The sequence below is a fragment of the Ursus arctos genome, unplaced genomic scaffold (genome assembly GCF_023065955.2).
Source record: "Ursus arctos isolate Adak ecotype North America unplaced genomic scaffold, UrsArc2.0 scaffold_15, whole genome shotgun sequence".
NCBI lineage: Eukaryota > Metazoa > Chordata > Mammalia > Carnivora > Ursidae > Ursus > Ursus arctos.
The window spans coordinates 61,941,207-61,960,018 of NW_026622819.1; the positions used below are offsets into that span (position 1 = coordinate 61,941,207).

Consider the following 18,812-nt stretch of genomic DNA (forward strand, 5'->3'; position numbering starts at 1 on the left):
ATGAGATTCGATACACATTTGGATATCTATATCTATATCTGGAGCTTTGAGGACAGGGCTGGAGATAAACCTAAGGAGTCATCGGCAGGAAAATTATCATTAAAGCCACAGGAATAGTTGACATTGTGTAGGGAGAGGTGTGTGAAGGTGGCCTATGTGAGACCTCTGAGAAACATCAAGATTTCAGGAGTGAGGAGAGGAGCGGAGTCATCTAAGGAGACTGAAAAGAAGTGGTAAGAGAGGTGCAGAGTCACAGAAGCCTTGAGAAGACAGTTGTTTCAAGAAGCAGGGAGTTAAATAAACCAAATATCTCATGGCATTTGGTGAAGACAACTTAATGAATCCCTTCACAACAAGGATGATTTCAGCCATTCGACCAGAACTTCTGAAATCCATTGGCCGTAGACTCTTCACCCACCAGACCAGCAGTTTTCAATGCATGGTCCCCAGAATAGCAGCATCAACATTACCTGGGAAATTTGAGAAAAACAAATTCAGAACCTCATACCTCCTACCCCAGATTTAGAAACTCTGGGTGGGGCCCAGCAATCAGTGTTCGAACAAGTCTTCCTGGTGGTTGTGATGCTCTCTGAAGTTTGAGAATCACTGCACTAGACAGTGCTTGGGCAGCACCTGACAACCATTCCTTTGGGAACCAATCCCTCTTTGGATAAATACAATTTCCCATTGAATCTGTCAACACATATTACCAAGTGGCTGAAGCATGAGCAACAGGATTTTTGTCACTACCCCACATTTATTGTAACACAGATCCTATCTTGATTTTAATATTCGTACCCTACAACCAGCCAACTACCTACCGCTTCTCCCTCTATGTAGTGTGTCTTTCTTTTTATCTTTATAGCTTTGCTCATTCATAACACCTCATGATTCCTGGCGTGCGCCACCTCATGGCTTTTCTTTGTACGTTTTTTCACATTTCTGATCCTGCTACCAACTGTACAAGTGTCTAAATCTCACAGTGTAAATTGCTGAGTAACACAGATTGTTGGTGAAACTGCCGATTGGTAGAACTTAGGAGTAATTTGGCATCATTTATCGAAATAGCAGAAACATCACCTTTGACCCAGTAATTCCACTTCTAGGAATTTATCCTACAGACGTACTGCACATGTGCACAAGGAAGTGGGGTCTCTGTACCCCACTTGGCCCCAGGCCAAGCCCCCTACCCTCAGTCAGTCGGGGGCTCCGCCACCCCGTCTGTCTGTCGGAGGCCAGGTCCCTCCCCTCAAGGGGCCCCTCTCCTGGACAGTCAGTGGACGCGGGCTCAGTCAGAGGCCTGTTCACACCTCACTTCACACTTGGGTCGGTTGGAAGCAGGTGGGGAAGCCCTCGCAGCCTCAGCGTCACGCAGGCACGCCCGCAACACCGGCCCAAGCCGGCTCCGACTTGATTTTCTCTCTTTTTCCTCCCCAGGAAGGGAGGACGAGTGCCCCAGCCTAGCACAACGCCCGCGGCCCTGACCCGGCCGCCCGCTGCCCGAGGCCCGCGGCCCGCCGCCCGCCGCCCGCCGCCCGCAGCCGGGGGGGGGGGGGGGGGGGGGGGGGGGGGGCTCGGGAGGGGCGGGGCGGGGCCAGCCGGAGGGGGCGGGGCTAGGGGCGGGAAGGGGCGGAGCCGGCGGGGTGATGGCTCCGGTTGTCGGCGCCGCCGCCGCCGCCTCCTCAGCAGGAACCGAAGTCGCCGCTGCTGCTGCCGCTGCCGCCGCCGCCGCCGCCCGGGTCGCCGGCCGCCCGCGCGCTGCCTCGGCCGGGGCCCGCAGCCATGGAGGACTTCATCGTGATCTCGGACGACAGCGGCTCCGAGAGTTCCGGGGGGGCCCGCTCAGGCAGGGCGCGGAGGCTCCGCCGGGCCCTGTCCCGGACCCCCGGCGCGCTGCCCCGCCGGACTGTGGTGAGTGAGCGGGCCGCCGCTCGCCAAGCCCCGCCGCGGCGGGAGTGCTCCCCCCGCCCCGGCTGGGCCCGCTGTCCCCTGCGCCCCCGCCTCCCGCCCCTTGGCGCCTCATAGCTGCAGCCGCTTCCCGCCTCGCCGCCCGCCGGCCTCTCCCGCCCCGAGGTGCGCGGCGGGCCCGGGCCGCGGCCGCCGGGCCTCCCGGGCTCCCCGCTACAGCCAGAGCGGGCCGGGGCTGGAGACGGCGGCCGAGCACATGGACGGCGTCTGGCGCGCCTGCGGCTGGGGGTGCGGGAGCCCGCCGCAGGCTGCGGTCTCAGGCCGGGCCGCGGGCTCCCCCGGACCCGGGGTCGGGGGCGGGGGTCGGAGGGCTGAGGGGACGCGGTCCTGGGGGCTGTCGCGGATCTCGAGGCAGGGCCGCGGGAGCGTGTAATTGTTTGGCCTGTGGTGGGTACAGATGTGTGCAGGGAGGTAACGGGAGCCTGGGCTGGGGGAGAGGGAAGCGCGGGCCTGAGCCTGAGCCAGATGGTGGCCGAGCTCCAGGGCCTGGCAGCCTATCGAGGGGCCCGATTTTGGAGTTGTGCAGGAGGGCGATTTATTTCGCTTAGCAAACATATACCAAGCTCTAAAGGAATAGGCTCTAGCATCTCGCTGTTTCATTTTCCCTCAAGACCCTTAGTCTTTGTCCTTCCTGAGATGGTGAATGAAATATCTATGGTCCCTGCCTTTCTAGAATCCTCCACAGATACTTACTGAACTCCTAACGTGCGCTAGATGTGCTAGGCACTGGGGATACAAAGGAGAGCACAACATCCGTGGTTCCTCTCAGGGAAGGTGATATGTTCAGCAAGTGACTATTGAGTATTCAAGGGGTGGGAGGGTGGACAGGCTTTCTATCAGAAGACTCTCAACGTCAGACTTCAGCGGTCTTCCCAGCCTCCTATGGCCACACCCCAGAAATAAAAGAATTCTCACGCTGGCGTTTTTTGTATAGATCTGTAACCAAGAGTTTAAGGAAGACCCCTTTCTTCATATGCAAATACTCCTTCAAGACAAATCTCCTAACTTCTGCTCCTCCAATCCCAGCTAGTTTGCGGTCCCTAAGTCTCCACTGCGAGCCCCTTCTGTGTCCCAGGTATAATGCTAAATGCTAGGTGGTCATTACAAAATGAATGGCATGCAAAACCAATTAACTTATAGTCCTGTGTAGCCACGGTTCAAGCATGAAGGATTCTCAGTAAATCTCAGTTAAGAATTTAGATGAGATGGACAGACAGGAGATTTTCAAAGTAGAAGTGAGCCAACTTGTTAAGTGAATGGCGGTGTGTAAGATGTAATAGATCCACAGTAAATGTTTGTTGGATGAAAGAATGGTTGAAGGAAGAGTGGAGAGAGAGAACACTTCAAATGGAGGTTTGATTGAGAGCAAGTACAAGAGTAGGAGCAGGCTTGAGGTAGAAGGGGTGCTGCATTCAGTTTAAACCTCAGAAGAGAGGACTCTGGAACTCTGAAGAAAAATCTGGACTGGAGAGATTTGGTCATCATCCAAATAGAAAAGAGCGCTGAGGGCTGAATTGTGACTGAGATCAACGAGGAAAAGATTATAGGGAGAAAAAAAGGTGGAAGGAAAAAATACAGTAGAATGACTCACAACTGCCTTTCCTCCTGGTTCTTTCCTATTGCTATTTCTCTCAGTCCATCTTTAACTTTATCCATCTATCAGCTCCTTTTCCCTCCAGGTACCGTCCAACTTCCCTCATCCTGGCCCAGCCCCCTTCTTCAGTTGCATAAATGTCATCCTTATCCCAGTCTGTGGTGTCTCTTGTGGCCCTTTACGCACATACGTGGGTATACTCTCAAACTGCTCCCCTCCCCTATGACTACCCAACCAAGCATTTTGATCTTGAGCCTTTCGAATAGTACCCAGTGTAAAGTCTTGCTTCCCCATATATTTACTCCAGTTTTCTTAAAAACTCCAGGCTCGTTCTTGTTTTATCATTCTTGCAAATTAAATAGGACAGTAGGATAACCATGTAAAAGATCAGAGGCATTGACAGACTTGCAAGGTTAGAGCCTAAAGCTCCTTTGTTTAGCTTTCCCTGAAGGCCCTGAGGTCAGAGAGACCGCTTCAAATCAGGATCTCCCCCAGAGCAGCTGCAAGAGCTTTGACAAGTTCTGTCGCCTCTCTCAGCTTTCGCGCATGAGAATGTTGATACCTGGCAGGATCATTAGGAGGTTTTTAATAATGCAATGCAAGGAAAATGCCTAGTATCAATGATAGCTTTTGTTACACTTTGTGTTACTGCTCAACCAAGTCTTACCTTCTCAAGCTTGGCAGGCAATGCAATAAAAGAAACAAGTTTTAGTTATTTTTCTTTTCTTTTCTTTCTTTCTTTCTTTCTTTTTTTTTTTTTTACACGTATTGACTGAGAAAACAACTTGCTTGAATCAGGAAATCAGAAAACCATCTCTAATACTGTAGTTAACATTTCCAAACCCCTGGTTCTAAACCTGGGCTCTAGTCGTCATTAAGTTTATGAAGTGTGTCTGTGTTTTCCATAATACTTAATTGCTTTTTGTTTCCCACTTATAAAAGCAGAATGTGTTCACGTAAGTCTTGTTGACCTAATTACAAAAAGTTGAGAAATGTATTTAGAGGAAAGTTAAAATTGCCCTTAATCTTTCAGAGATAACCAGTGTTGACATTTTGAAATATGTCTGTCCAGACTTTTATCTGTAAATGCCCGTGTGCATTCATACATACCCATGTGTCTTCCCCATACATGTTTTTCCAAAAATGAAATTTCACTATACATGTGGGTTTTTTAAAATATTTTATTTATTTATTTTTAGAGAGAGAAAGAGAGAAAGCAGGGGAAGGGGTGGAGAGAGAGGGAGAGAATCCCAAGCAGACTCCACGTTGAACTACGAGCCCAATGCAGGGCTCGATCTCAGGACCCTGAGACCATGATGACCTGAGCCCAAACCAAGAGCTGGATGCTTAACCAAATGAGCCACCCCCAGGCGCCCCTACATGTGGGGTTTTTTAGCTTGCCTTTTAATACACTTTTTATCTCTTGCTGTACCAATAAATACATGCCTCCCTCCCCCTAATTTTTTTTTTAACAAGAAGGAACTTTCTTTTAGGATTTTATTTATTGATTTATTTGAGAGAGTGAGAGAGCATGAGCGGGGGCGGGGGGGAAGGGGCAGAGGGACAAGTAGGCTCCCTGCTGAGCAAGGAGCCTGACAGGGGGCTTGATCGCAGGACCCTGAGATCATGATATGAGCCACCCAGGTGCCCGCCTCCCCAATATTTTTAATGTATTTCATTGTACACATTTGTAATTATATTTATAACCTCCTATTAAAGGATATCATGCTGACATTTCTAAATTTTCTCTGTCGTAAACACCCCAGTATAAAGTCCCTCATAAGTAATCTTTGTACCCTTGTTCATTTGCTTGTTCCTCTTAGAAGTGAGAGTGTGAAGTCAAGAGGTAGGCCCCCTTTGAGAGCTTTTGATATATATTGCCAAATTTCCTACAGGAATTGTGCACCAATTATATTCTCACCATACCCTTTTCTCCACTACCTAGTTACCCCCAGACATTGTCAGTTTTTTTTTGGTAAATATTTCCTGAACACTTACTGTATGCCAGGCACTTGTAGGTGCTAAGAATAAAGCTGTGAATAAAACCAAGTCCCTGCCCTTGTAGAGGTTCTAATTTAGGGGGAGACAAACAATAAACAATCACATAAATGTAATGTCAGTCAATATACAGAGTGTTACAAAGAAAAATAGGCATTTTTGGTCTTTTAATCTTTGGTGATATGATAGTCAAACTCTGTGAGCTGTCATGGTTTTAATGTTTTTCTCTGGTTGTGAGTCATTGTTTCAGTAAATATTTATTGAGCACATGCTTTGACCCTGGGGACCAGAGGTAAACAAGGTAACAATGGACCTACATTCTAGTGGGTAAATGTAAGTAATAAACAACTAATAAATAAGTGAACAATTTTATAGTAACTTGGGTGGAGTTGGTAACATTAGATTGTGTTTTCAAAGAAGGCCTCTCTCTGAAAAGTTAATATTTGATCTGAGAACAAAATGACAGAATAGATTTGTTTTGAGAAGATCTAAGGGAATAAGGTGGCAGCAAAGGGTGCAGCAAAAGCAAAGACTTGGAAGTAGAAATGGCATGACTAATTGGAGGAATTGAAAGGCCAGAGGGGCTGGAATATAATGAGTGGACAACAGAGTCTTAAGAGATGAGAAGTTAGGTGAGCTAGGTCATATAGGGTCTTATAGACCACAATTTGGAGTTCAGATTTAATCCTTATGTAATAAGAAATCTTTGAAGGGTTTCAGATAGGGGAATGACATAATCTGATTTATATTTTTAAAAGGTGACTCTAGCTACTGTGAGAAGATAAGACTATAAGGTAAGGTGACCATATAATTTAGTATCCAAATGGGAATCCTTTTGCAAATGAAACAGGGTGCTGACTGGAGGGGATGTCAAGCAACAGGTAAAAACTGGAACTGTACCAAACAAACCAGAAGTATAGTCGCCCTCCTATAAGAGGACCAAAGTGGAGTCAGGAGATCATTTTTTTGAGGTTGCTGAAGTAGTCCAGACCAAAAATAATTGTAGCTTGGAATAGAGTTTGGTAGATATTTGGAAGGATTTGGTAGATATTTAGGAAGTAAAATTGAGTCCTGAGAACTTAGATGGGGGCAGTGAGGGAAAGGGAGGAATCAAGAATGATGCCCTGGTTTTGGCCTGAGCCATCGGATGCATGTTGTTGTCATTCATTGAAATGAAGAAGACTTGAGTAGGAACAGGATTGGAAGAAAGATTCAAGAGTTCTGTTTTGAAGGTGTTATAAATTAAGATCCTTATGGAATAGCCAACTGGAGATGCAAGGTATATTGTTTGTACTGGGTTTGGAGGCCAGGGAAGAAGTTCTGACTAGGGACACAGATTTGGTGTCATTGGCACATAGATTGTATTAAAATCATTGATCTGGATGAGATCATCTAGGCTAAGAATCTACACGAGGAAGAGCATCCTGGACCTAGCAGTAGCACACACTGTAGTATCTACCTCAGGTGAAGGCAAGGGAAGGAGGAGCAACCAGTGAGGTTGGAGATCAGAGAGTGTACTCAGCATGTAGTAGAGCTGGACATCTCTATCACCAAGAGATATGTTGGATGTATATATATATATATAGAGAGAGAGAGAGAGAGAGAGAGAGATTGTGTGTGTGTGTGTGTGTGTGTGTGTGTGTGTGTGTGTGTGTTTCGTGAAAATTACCTGTTCTCCTATTGGGATGTTATTTGTAAATTTTCTTTACAGACTTTTTATGGGTTGAATTGGGTCCTCCAAAAAGATATGTTGAAGTTGTAACCACCACTACAGAAATGTAACCTTATTTAGAAATGGGGTCGTTGTAGATGTTATAATTCAAGATGAGGTCATACAGAGTAGGGTGAGCCCTTAACCCAATATGACTGCTGCCCTTATAAGAAGACGTGAAGATGGAGGAAGAACACCATGTGACAGTGGAACCAAAGATGGGAGTTGCAGCTGCAAATCAAGGATTCTCCCCTACAGTCTTCGAGGGAGCATGACACTGCAGACAGCTTGATTTGACTGTTAAGCCTCCAGAACTGTGAGAGGGAAAATTTCTGTTGTTTTAAGCTAGTCTGCAGTAATTTGTGCTAGGAAACTAATACAGCCCCCTGTGTCATACATGTTACTTTTTTCCCCCGACATTTGACTTCTTTTGGTTCTTTACAGAAGTTTTATTTTTTTTTAAGATTTTATTTATTTATTTGTTAGAGAGAGAGAGAGTGAGCACAAGCAGGGGGAGTGGCAGGCGGAGGGAGAAGCAGACTCCCCGCCGAGCAAGGAGAATGATAGGGACTCCATCTCAGGACCCTGGGATCATGACCTGAGCCGAAGGCAGACGCTTAACCCACCGAGCCACCCAGGCGTCCCTTTACGGAAGTTTTAAATTCTTATGTAGTCAGTCCTATCACTTTTTTCCTTAGAAAGGCTTTCCTCTTAAGGTTATAAAAATATTTTTATATTTAATTTATTAATCTATCTGGAATTAGTTTCAAAAAAGGGATTAAACAGTAATCTAATATTTTTTTTTCAGATGGCTAGCTATTTGTCCCAACATTGTTTATTGAATTAGTTACATTTTCTACCTAGTGGTTTGAAATATTACCTTTATCAAATGGTAAATTTTTATATATTTTTATGTCTATTTTTGGAGCTTCTCTTCTGGCTTTGGTACATGCTACTTGAATAATAAGCAGAAGAGGGGCTTAGAAGAAGAAGAAGAGAAGCTTAGAAGACTGGCTGGCTCAGTCAGTAGAGCATGTGACTCTTGATCTCAGGGTCATGAGTTCAAGCCCCATGTTGGGCATGGAGCCTACTTTAAAAATAAAAATAAATAATAACGATAAAAAGCAAAAGAAACTCTTCATTGCTCTTTTTAGAATTTTTTGATTAGTTTTTGTATATTTATTCTGTCAGATAACTTTAAAATCATTTTGTCACCTTCCAAACAATTTCTACTTCTAAAATTGGGATTATACTAAATTTAGAAACCTATAGTTTGTGTTTTACTTAATGAAGTTTTACACTTTTATATATATATATTTGTGCATCTTTTATCCTTATGGGTTTTTCCTTTGTTTTATATTTAGAGAGATCTTTGCTGTCCTGAGATTCCTTTTATTTCCTTATTATTGTTCTTTTACCATCTCATTCTTAACATTTAGGTATTTAATTCATCTGAAATGTTTTATATGGTGTGAAGTATACTCACCATTTTCCATATGCTGTATTGTCGTATTTATAAGATAGCACCAAATCTAAGATTTGCTGTCAACTTAAGGTAAACAGCTTTTCAGGAAAAAAGAAACTAACACATGAAATGTGAGACCAACTATTAGATGCACCCTGATTCTAGATGAATGGGGGAAACATTCTAGATGTTATAGTTTATAATATATGATGTTAATCAATTGGGAATAACTTCTCAAATAATTATCTTTTCTCCACTTATTTGAAACACATTTTTAAAAAAGACATTTATTTATTTTAGAGAGAGAAAGAGAGCATGAGAGGGGGTGGGGGAGGGATAAAGAGAATCCTGAAGTGCACTCCATGCTGAGCGAGGAGCCCAACATGGGGCTCCATCCAAGGACCCTGAGAGAGTGACCTGAGCTGAAACCAAGAGTCAGCCACTCAACCAACTGCACTACCCAGGCACCCCTTGAAACACATTTTTAACACCAAATTATTTTACACACTTCTGTCTATTTCTGGGTTTTCTTTTGTGTTTCATTGATTCGACTATTCTCAGTGACAGAATTTTACTGTTTTATTTTTGCAGTTTGATAATATTTTTTTGTATCTAATGGAGCAATTACCTCTCATATTCCCCCCCAAAACTTCTTGCTGATTGTGCCCATTTAGTCCTCCAAAAGAATTTTAGAATCATTTTGTCAAGGATTGCATTAGATCAGGGTTTCTTTGGGTCAGATAATTCTTTTCTGTGGGAGGCTGTCCTGTGCACTGTGGAATGTTTAGTTGCGTCTTTGGTCTCTGCTCACTAGATGCCAGCCAGTAGCAACGCTTCTCTGCCCTGATTTGTGACAACCAAAAATGTCTCCAGACACTGCCAAATGTCTTCTGGAGGGCAAAATTGTCACTGTTTCAGAACCACTACATTAGATTTATAAGTTAATTAAAAAAGAATTAATATTTTTATAATACTGTCTTCCTAATTAGAAACATGGTTTAACTTTCATTTTATGCAGTTTACTTTCCGGCAATCAGTAAAACTTTCTTTGAATCCTGTGCCTTTCTTATCCTGGAGCTAGTGTTTCGATTCTGAATGACTGGTTGCCACATAGGGTTGAGCATGTTAATCATGGCGAGCCTCACATAGTGGGAATAGCTGGCATTTGTGCCAGGCAGCATGCTAATTAAGTACTTTGCATGGATTAGCTCATGTAATCCTCACTGCAGCCCCATAAGGTTGGTACTATTATTATCCCTATTTGATAAATGAAGAATCCTAGGGTCAATCAGGTGCTAACTGGTAGAGCAGGTTTACCACCAATAGTCTCAATCTTGAAAATCCTGGGCTGAACTTGCAAACCTCTTACCAGGTTTTCAAGGGCACATCCTCTGGAGATGCTAGAAATAAATGCATAAGTTGAAAAAAGCAAGTTATAAAATATTATTCTATTCTTTAAATGTGTCATTTTGTAGGAATAGACCCATGGGGTTTTTTTTAATCCAAAAATTATTTTTTAAAAATCTTTTGTGTACTTTAAAATATTTTTAAAAATCATCTTCTCTTTCTCAATCCCTTCCCCCAAATATAAGTTCACTGTTGGACACAGCCATATCCCCAGGAAGTAGCTTAATGCCTTGAACAGAATAGGTGCTCAGTAACTACTTATTCAAGAAAAAAACAGAAATCTTATTACTGATTTTCAAAGGAATCTTTTTCTCCTGGTAAGTTTAGTTACAGTTATGTCAAAATAACCTTCTGAAATGGGAGAGCCAAGGGATAAATATGGCACCTATCCCAGACTAATTTTTTTTTCCAGGCTAATAAAGATTTTTGGAACAAAAAATATGTATATGTCTAGAGTAAAAGGCAAAATTCATCTACATTTTGAATTGAAAACATCAAATGCCAAACTAATTCAAATCTTAAATCAAGGTCAGCTGCCAGGTAAGCCTGAAGATCACTTCCCCCACTCTCCATTAACAGCTTTATTAAGATATAATTCCATATCTTACATAAAATTCACCTGTAAGATTCCCTGAGTTGTTTAAGCCTTACCACTATCTAATTTTAGAACATTTTTCTTACTCCAGAAAGAAGCCCTATACTCTCCAATAGGTTCTCTTTGGGATTTTTTGTTTGTTTGTTTTAAGGTACTCAATTATATCATTTGAAAAATAAAATTTCCCCATTTTAAATTATAAAAAGTATTTTAAAATTTTAAATAGAGTTAAAAAATTCAGGGCATCAGAAAAAAATCCACCCTTGTCCATTGCTACTCCAAAGATAACTAACAGTGTTTGTGTATTGTTCCAGAAGTTTTCTCTGTGTGTACACAAAAATACATAAATGTCTTATTTTTTCCTAATGGAGTTACACTAATTTTCTTAACCACTAAGTATATTTTAGGCATTAAAATATATATATATATATATATTTTAGTACCTCGGGGCACCTGGGTGGCTCAGTCAGTTAGGTGTCTGACTTCGGCTCAGGTCATGATCTCAGGGTCCTCGTATAGAGCCCCGCATTGGGCTCCCTGCTGAGCAGGGAGTCTGTTTTTCCCTCTCCCTCTGCCCTTCCCCCTATTCATTCTCTCTCTCTCTCAAATAAATAAAATCTTTAAAAGGGAGTGGGGTTGCATCTGGGTGGCTCAGTTGGTTAAGTGGCTGCCTTAGACACAGTCATGATCCCAGGGTCCTGGGATCCAGCCCCATATTGGGCTCCCTGTTCAGCGGGGAGTCTGCTTATCCTTCTCTCTCTGCCCTCCCCCCGCCACTCGTGCCCACTCTCTCTCTCTCTCTCTCTCTTTCAAATAAATAAATAATTAAAATCTTCAAAAAAAATAAAAGGGAGTCCTGGGTGGCTCCGTCATTAAGTGTCTCCCTTTGGCTCAGGTCATGATCCCAGGGTCCTGGGATCGAGTCCTGCATTGGGCTCCTTGCTCAGCAGGGAGTCTGCTTCTCCCTCTGCCTGCAGCTCCCCCTGCTTATGTTCTCTCTCTCTCTCTCTCCTTCTCTGACAAATAAATAAATAAAATCTTTAAAAATAAATTAATTAACTAAATTAAGTTAAAAAATATTAGTACCTCACTCAGACTATTGCCCATTTTGCTTACAGTGGTATTCCTAGTGCATAACATGATTCCTGACACATAGTTGAATATTCATTTAGTAAATATTTAATCAGCTGCATGTTATTCTAATATTCTAAAAAATACCATAATTTATTGGACCAGCCCCTTACTGATGTTTGGGGTTTTTTGCTGTTACAGACTATGATATGATGAGCTTTCTACATGTTTGTAAGACATGTTCCTTACAGTGGAATTTTGGAGTTAAAGAGTAATGTGTATTTATAATTTTAATAGATACCATTTTTGTGGACATAGTGTCATTCTTTGTGGGATTCTAGTATTGGAACCCCACAACTATGTTTACAGAACTTCCACCTTTGGAGATACAATCTGTTTCTTCTTAAAGAAGTTGAAATGCCAGATACATTCTCAGTCTTCAGTCTCAGACACCAGTCAGATATACTTTCTCCAAACTTGAAATTGGAAACTGATGATGGGAAGAAGCAGAGTCAGTGGACTCCATTTTGGTGAGATGGCATCAGCAATGACAAGTAGCAATTATAAAGGTTCTGGCGGCAGGGTACAACACTGGTGCTGCTGGCTATTCAAGCTGGGGTGTTTATGCCAATGACTGTGATAATGGGGCATTCAGTTGTGCAACATGGTTCAAGGCACCCAGATTTTGGCTATGTAGATTCCAGGCTTGGTTTTTAGGCTCTTTTCTGGATTCTAGGAACTACCGGTTATCCTTTAATAAGTTCCTTTTGTGGTTAAATTAGAGGGGTTTGGAGGGATTTGTTTTGTTTTATGCTTGCAGCTAAAATCACTGATTGGTATATAGCCACCAAGTTACACTTCCAAAAGGTTATGACATATATTCTTATACAAACTGTATATGAGAATACCTGTTTTCTTATACTGTGGCCAACCTGGATATTATCAAACTTCTTAGGTTTGTGCCAAATCTAATAGTCTAACATTTCAATCGTCTAGAATTTTACGGAAAGAAAAAACTTCTCAAATGATTAGTTAGCTCATTTAATACTGTCATATTATCTACCCAGTTATATGAAAAACTACTTGGGTCATAAACTAAGTTTTCAGGTAATTTAGACCTATTCTCTGTATATTTTATTTACTGTAGCTGTGTATTTTATCTTGATATTTGGTAGGGCAAAGCCTCCTGTGATATTGTGATTTGTAAGATATATATAGAGAGAGACAGATTTGATTATTCAGGTGACAAAATATGTATTTCTCGTATATATTTGGTCATCATCCATCATTCTTTGTTCACAGCTCTCAAAACCCTTGCAAACCATCCTTAAACCATCTCAAAACCATCCTTAAATGATGAGAGCTTGAGGTGTTCTTTGTTATGTTAATGAGATGACATGTGGAAAACACTTAAGGATGGGGCTGGTTACCAGTGAAGCCAACCATGTGATTATAGAATTAGAACTTTCAGTCCCACCCCCTGACCTCCAGAGAGTGAAGAGGGCCTAGAGATTGACATTAATCACCAATGACCAATGATTTAATCAATTGTGACTATATAATGAAGCCTTCATAAAAACCCAAAGGATAAGGTTTGGAGAGCTTCTGGGTTGGTGAACTCATAGAAATGCTGGGAGGGAGGGTTTGGAACTCATAGAAATGCACAACTGGGGAGGGTTTGGAAGTTTGTGGAACTGAGCCTTTTACCTGTGGAATCTGATTCTATCTCCAGGTAGATAGTGTCAGAGTTGAGTTGAATTGTCTGAGAATTGCTTGTTGGTGTGGAGAAGCCTTTACGGAAAGCAGTAGAATTGGATCTGGGAACCCTTTTCATCTCCTCACTTATCTTTTTTTTTTTTTTTTTTAAAGATTTTATTTATTTATTTGACAGAGATAGAGACAGCCAGCGAGAGAGGGAACACAAGCAGGGGGAGTGGGAGAGGAAGAGGCAGGCTCACAGCAGAGGAGCCTGATGTGGGGCTCGATCCCATAACGCCGGGATCACACCCTGAGCCGAAGGCAGATGCTTAACCGCTGTGCCACCCAGGCGCCCCATCCTCACTTATCTTTTGTTTTCCCTTGTTTTTGTGTTGTTCTTGACACTTTTCTCTTTCAGATGAACTTTTGAGTCATCTAATCCATTCCTTTTTAAAATACCATTGGAATTTTGCTTGGTATTTATTGAATTTATAGATTAATTTGGGGAGAACAAACACTTTTTAAACTTTAAAATTTTTGTTACAAAAGCTACATGAACAATCTGAGTAGACCTAGATCTATTAAAGAAATTGAATCAATGATTGATAACCTTCCAAATCAGAAAGCCCAGATGGGTTCATTGGTATATTCTACTAAACATTTAAGGAAGAAATTATACCAATTCTCTATAGAAGATAGAAGCAGAAAAGATACTTCCTAACTCATTCTGTGAGGCCAGCATTACCCTAAAACCAGATGAAGACATTACAGGAAAACTACAGACTAATATCTCTCACTGAACATGTGCAAAAAACCTCACAAAGTTTTAACAAACCGAAGCCAATAATGTCTAAAAAGAATTTACATCATGATCAAGAGGAATATAGCCTAAGTAAGTAAGACTGGTTCAATATCTAAAAATCAATTAAGAGTGGAAGGAGTTAAGATGGCGGAGTAGTGGAGGGGACCCTGGGCTTGCCTCATCCCTTAAACACAGCTAGATTAGCTTCAAAATATCTTGAACAACTAGGAAATCAATCTGAGGATTAAGAGAACAATCTGCATAATTAGAGGGAGAGAATGTGGTGGCTGCAAGGTTCAGAGTGTGAATTGGGGGAGAGAAAAGCCAAGGTGCCACAGAGGGGATGGGAGCCCTTTTCACAGAGGACAGGGGGAGAAAGAAAGCAGTCAGGTTCGCTTAAGACAAACTCTCCCCTGGGACCATTAACTGGGGAATCAAGAAAAATTATGGCAAGTTTTTTGCAAACAGTGGAGCTCAAATTCAGAGGTTTAAGAAGTCTGTGCCATTTGCTGGAGTCAAGTTGGGCAGGGAGCGGTGCTCCTGGGGAAAGGAAAAACAGAGGCCCAGGAGCAGACAGCGGATAGTGTTGTGTGGGGATCTCCTGGGTCACATTGGAGAGAATGATCCCCTTCTTGGAGTACATTTGGAAGAGGGTATATTGCCTCTCCAAGGACAAGGGATCCAGCGAGTGCCATTGAGCAGCCATTCAACAGCAAGGGACAGAGGCACGTGCTGAGGGCAGATAACTTGGTTGCAGCTTTTTGCTGTGGCTAGACTCCAAGCACCTGTGTGGCTTTGCAACTGCTTTTCTGGGGCAGCGGGTGCAGATGCAGTGCTGGCAGGCTCTCCTCCCGGGGAGGGGAGTGGGTTTTCACCTTTGCCAGGTCCTTTAAGATTTGGAATTTTGAATCCCAGCCATGTGCCAGAGATAAAATACAGGAAAACTGTAGCACCAGGCATGCCAGTGCCCCATCACAAGCAGGTCGAGGGCAGGGATCAGAAGCCTGGGCCAAGGAGGAGAGATTGTTTGCTTTTCCATGAGGGCTTCCTGAGCAGCAGCAGCCTCAAGTTCCCCTCCCCAGCTGAGAGGGCCGGGCGAGACTATCTTCTACCCTCCCCTCTGCCAGCACAGGTGGTCTTCAGTGAGCCACACAGCACCCCTAGTAGAAGCTGGAGCCGCTTACAGCAAACCCACTAAACCCTGCTCCCCTGCGCCCTGCAGGGACATCTTTACTAGGGCAGGACTGACTGTGAGCCAGCACAGCAGACCTCTCCCCCAGAATACCAGAAGGTGCCCCTCATGTAACAAGTCTACTGATCACAGAGTGCTCCAAAGAGACGACTTCAGTTCTGGTGGAAACAGGACCAGGCTTTTTCTTTTCATTTTTTTAAAGATTTTATTTATTTATTTATTTGAGAGAGAGAAAGAGCAAGCACAAGCGGGGGAGCTGCAGAGGGAGAGGGAGAAGCAGGCTCCCCATCAAGCAGGGAGCCCGACACAGGGCTTGATCCCAGGACCCTGGGATCATAACCTGAGCCAAAGGCAGCCACTTAACTGACTAAGCCATCCAGGTGCCCCTCCCCTCCTTTTTTCTTTTTTCTTTGGAATCAGTCTTAGAGTGTTTTGTTCGTTTGTTTATTCCCATTTCTCATTTTTTGGATCAGGCTTCTTTCTCTCGCTCCCTCTCTCCCCTCCCTCCCTCCCACCTTCCTTCCCTCCCTCACTTATTTCTTTTTCTTTGAGATCAGGCTCATGGTTTTTTGTTTGTTTGCTTTTTTTGTTCCTTTTACTTTTTTGTTTGTTTGTTTTTGGACCAGGTTTATTTGTTTTCTTTTTTTAAATCAAACTTATCTTAACAAACAAATCAAAGCACACCTAGTTAAAGGCCCGAACACTCCCCACTGCAAGCAAGAAGGAACTCTGCAGATGACTGCGCTGTGGGAAAGAGCAGCCAAAACACTACAGTAGAGTTCACACAACATACACCAGAAACACTTCCTGAAGAGCCAGGCCCTGAGCAGTGTATGACCCCTTTTAAATATAGCATTACTCACAGGAGCAGTAATGATACATAGTAAGCTTTCATAGCATGCAAAAGACAGAAACATAACTAAAATGACAATATGGAGGAATTCTCCCCAAAGGAAAGATCAAGAAGAAATCACAGACAGGGACTTGCTGGAAACAGATATAAGCAATATATCTGAACAAGAATTTAGAACAAGAGTCGTAAGAATACTAGCTGAGCTTGAAAAAAGCATAGACACCAGAGAAACCCCTGCTACAGACATAAAAGACCTAAAAGCTAGTCAGTCCAAAAAATAATAATAATAATTTTAGGGGCGCCTGGGTGGCACAGCGATTAAGCGTCTGCCTTCGGCTCAGGGCGTGATCCCGGTGTTATGGGATCAAGCCCCACATCAGGCTCCTCCACTATGAGCCTGCTTCTTCCTCTCACACTACCCCTGCCTGTGTTCCCTCTCTCGCTAGCTGTCTCTATCTCTGTCAAATAAATAAATAAATAAAATCTTTTAATAAATAAATAAATAAAAGCAGATATTCCTTTTAAAAATAATAATAATAATAATTTTAAAAAATGCTATAAGTGAGATGCAAAACTGACTGGATGTAATCACAAAGAGGATGGAAGAAGCAGAGGAATGAATAAGTGATACAGAAGATAAAATTATGGAAAATAAGTTGAAAAGAAGAGGGAAAGAAAACTGTTAGATCTCATGAACATAGAATATAGACAGGAAATTCAGTCCACAAAGTGCAATAATATCCATATCATAGAAGTTCCAGAAGAATAGTGGAGGAAAGGGGGCAGAAGGTTTATTTGAACAAATTATAGCTGAGAACTTCCTAATATAGCTGAGAACTTCAAGAGAGGCACAGAGAACTCCCCTCAAAATCAACAAAAATAGGTCAACACCAAGACATATCATAGCAAAACTTGCAAAATATAAAGATAAAGAGAATTCTGAAACCAGCTAGGGACATAAGGTCCTTAACCTATAAGAGTAGGTTAGACACATAAGGTTAGCAGCAGACCTGTCCACAGAAACTTGCCAGGCCAGAGGGCAGCGGCTAAATGGGGAAAATATGCATCCAAGAATACTTTATCCAGCAAGGCTGTCATCCAGAATTAAAAGAGGTAAAGAGTTTCCAAGAGAAGCAAAAGCTGAAGGAGTTTGTGAACACTATACCAGCTCTGCAAGAAATATTAAAGGGGACCCTTTGAGTAAGAGAGAGAGATCAAAAGCAAAAAAGACTGGAAAAGAACAGAGATAATCTACAGGAACAGTGACTTTACAGGTAATACAATGGCACTAAATTCATATCTAGCAATAATTACTCTGAATGTTAATGGACTAAAGGCTCCAATCAGAAAACAGGGTATCAGCACGGATTTAAAAAAAAAAAAAAAGACCCATCAATATGCTGATTGCAGAAGACTCATTTTGGACCCAGAGACACCTCCAGATTGAAAGTGAGGGGCTGGGGGCACAGTCGTTAAGCATCTGCCTTTGGCTCAGGGCATGATCCCAGCGCTCTGGAATCGAGCCCCGCGTCAGGCTCCTCCGCTGAGAGCCTGCTTCTTCCTCTCCCACTCCCCCTGCTTGTGTTCCCTCTCTCGCTGGCTGTCTCTCTATCTGTCAAATAAATAAATAAAATATTTTTTTTAAAAAAGTGAGGGGCTGGAGAACCATTTATAATGCTAATGGACATCAAAAGAAACCTGGAATAGCCATACTTATGTCAGACAAACTAGATTTTAAACCAAAGACTGTAATAAGAGATAAGAAGGGAACTATATTATAATAAAGAGGTCTATCCCAACAAGAAGGTTTAACAATTGTAAATATTTATGCCCCCAACTTGGGAGCAGCCAAATACATAAATCAATTAATACCAAACTTAAAGAAACTTATTGATAATAATACAATAATAGTAGGGGACTTTAACACCCCACTTATGGCAATGGGCAGATCATCTAAGCAGAAGATCAACAAGGAAACAATGTCTTTGAATGACACACTGGACCAGATGGACTTAACAGGTATATTCAGAGCATTTCATTTTAAAAGAGCAGAATACACACTTTTCAAGTGCACATGGAACATTCTACAAGTAGATCACATATTGTGTCACAAATCGGGCTTCACCTGGTACAAAAATATTGAGATCAAAGCATGCATATTTTCAGACCACAGTTCTATGAAGCTTGAAGTCAACCACAAGAAAAAATTCAGAAAGGCCACAAATACATGGAGGTTAAAGAACATTCTACTAAAGAGTGAATGGGTTAACCAAGAAATTAAAGAAGAAATTAAATAAATGAGGGACGCCAGAGTGGCTCAGTCGGTTAAGCATCTGCCTTCGACTCAGGTCATGATCCTGGGGTCCTGGGATCGAGTCCCACGTTGGACTTCCTGTTCAGAGGGGACCTGCTTCTCCCTCTGTCTCTACTGCTAGCTCTGCTTGTTCTCTCTTTCTCT

General features: G+C 42.6%; 1 protein-coding gene across 1 annotated transcript in view; it reads left to right on the forward strand.

Annotated features, from left to right (window-relative positions):
* The first annotated feature begins 1,649 nt into the window (after positions 1 to 1,649).
* Positions 1,650 to 18,812, forward strand: part of SIMC1 (SUMO interacting motifs containing 1) — an 82,464-nt gene continuing 65,301 nt past the window's right edge. The window contains exon 1 of the mRNA XM_026511010.4: positions 1,650 to 1,911. Within this exon, the coding sequence (XP_026366795.1) occupies positions 1,783 to 1,911 (129 nt within the window). The 5' untranslated portion in view covers positions 1,650 to 1,782. The remainder of the gene's footprint in view (positions 1,912 to 18,812) is intronic.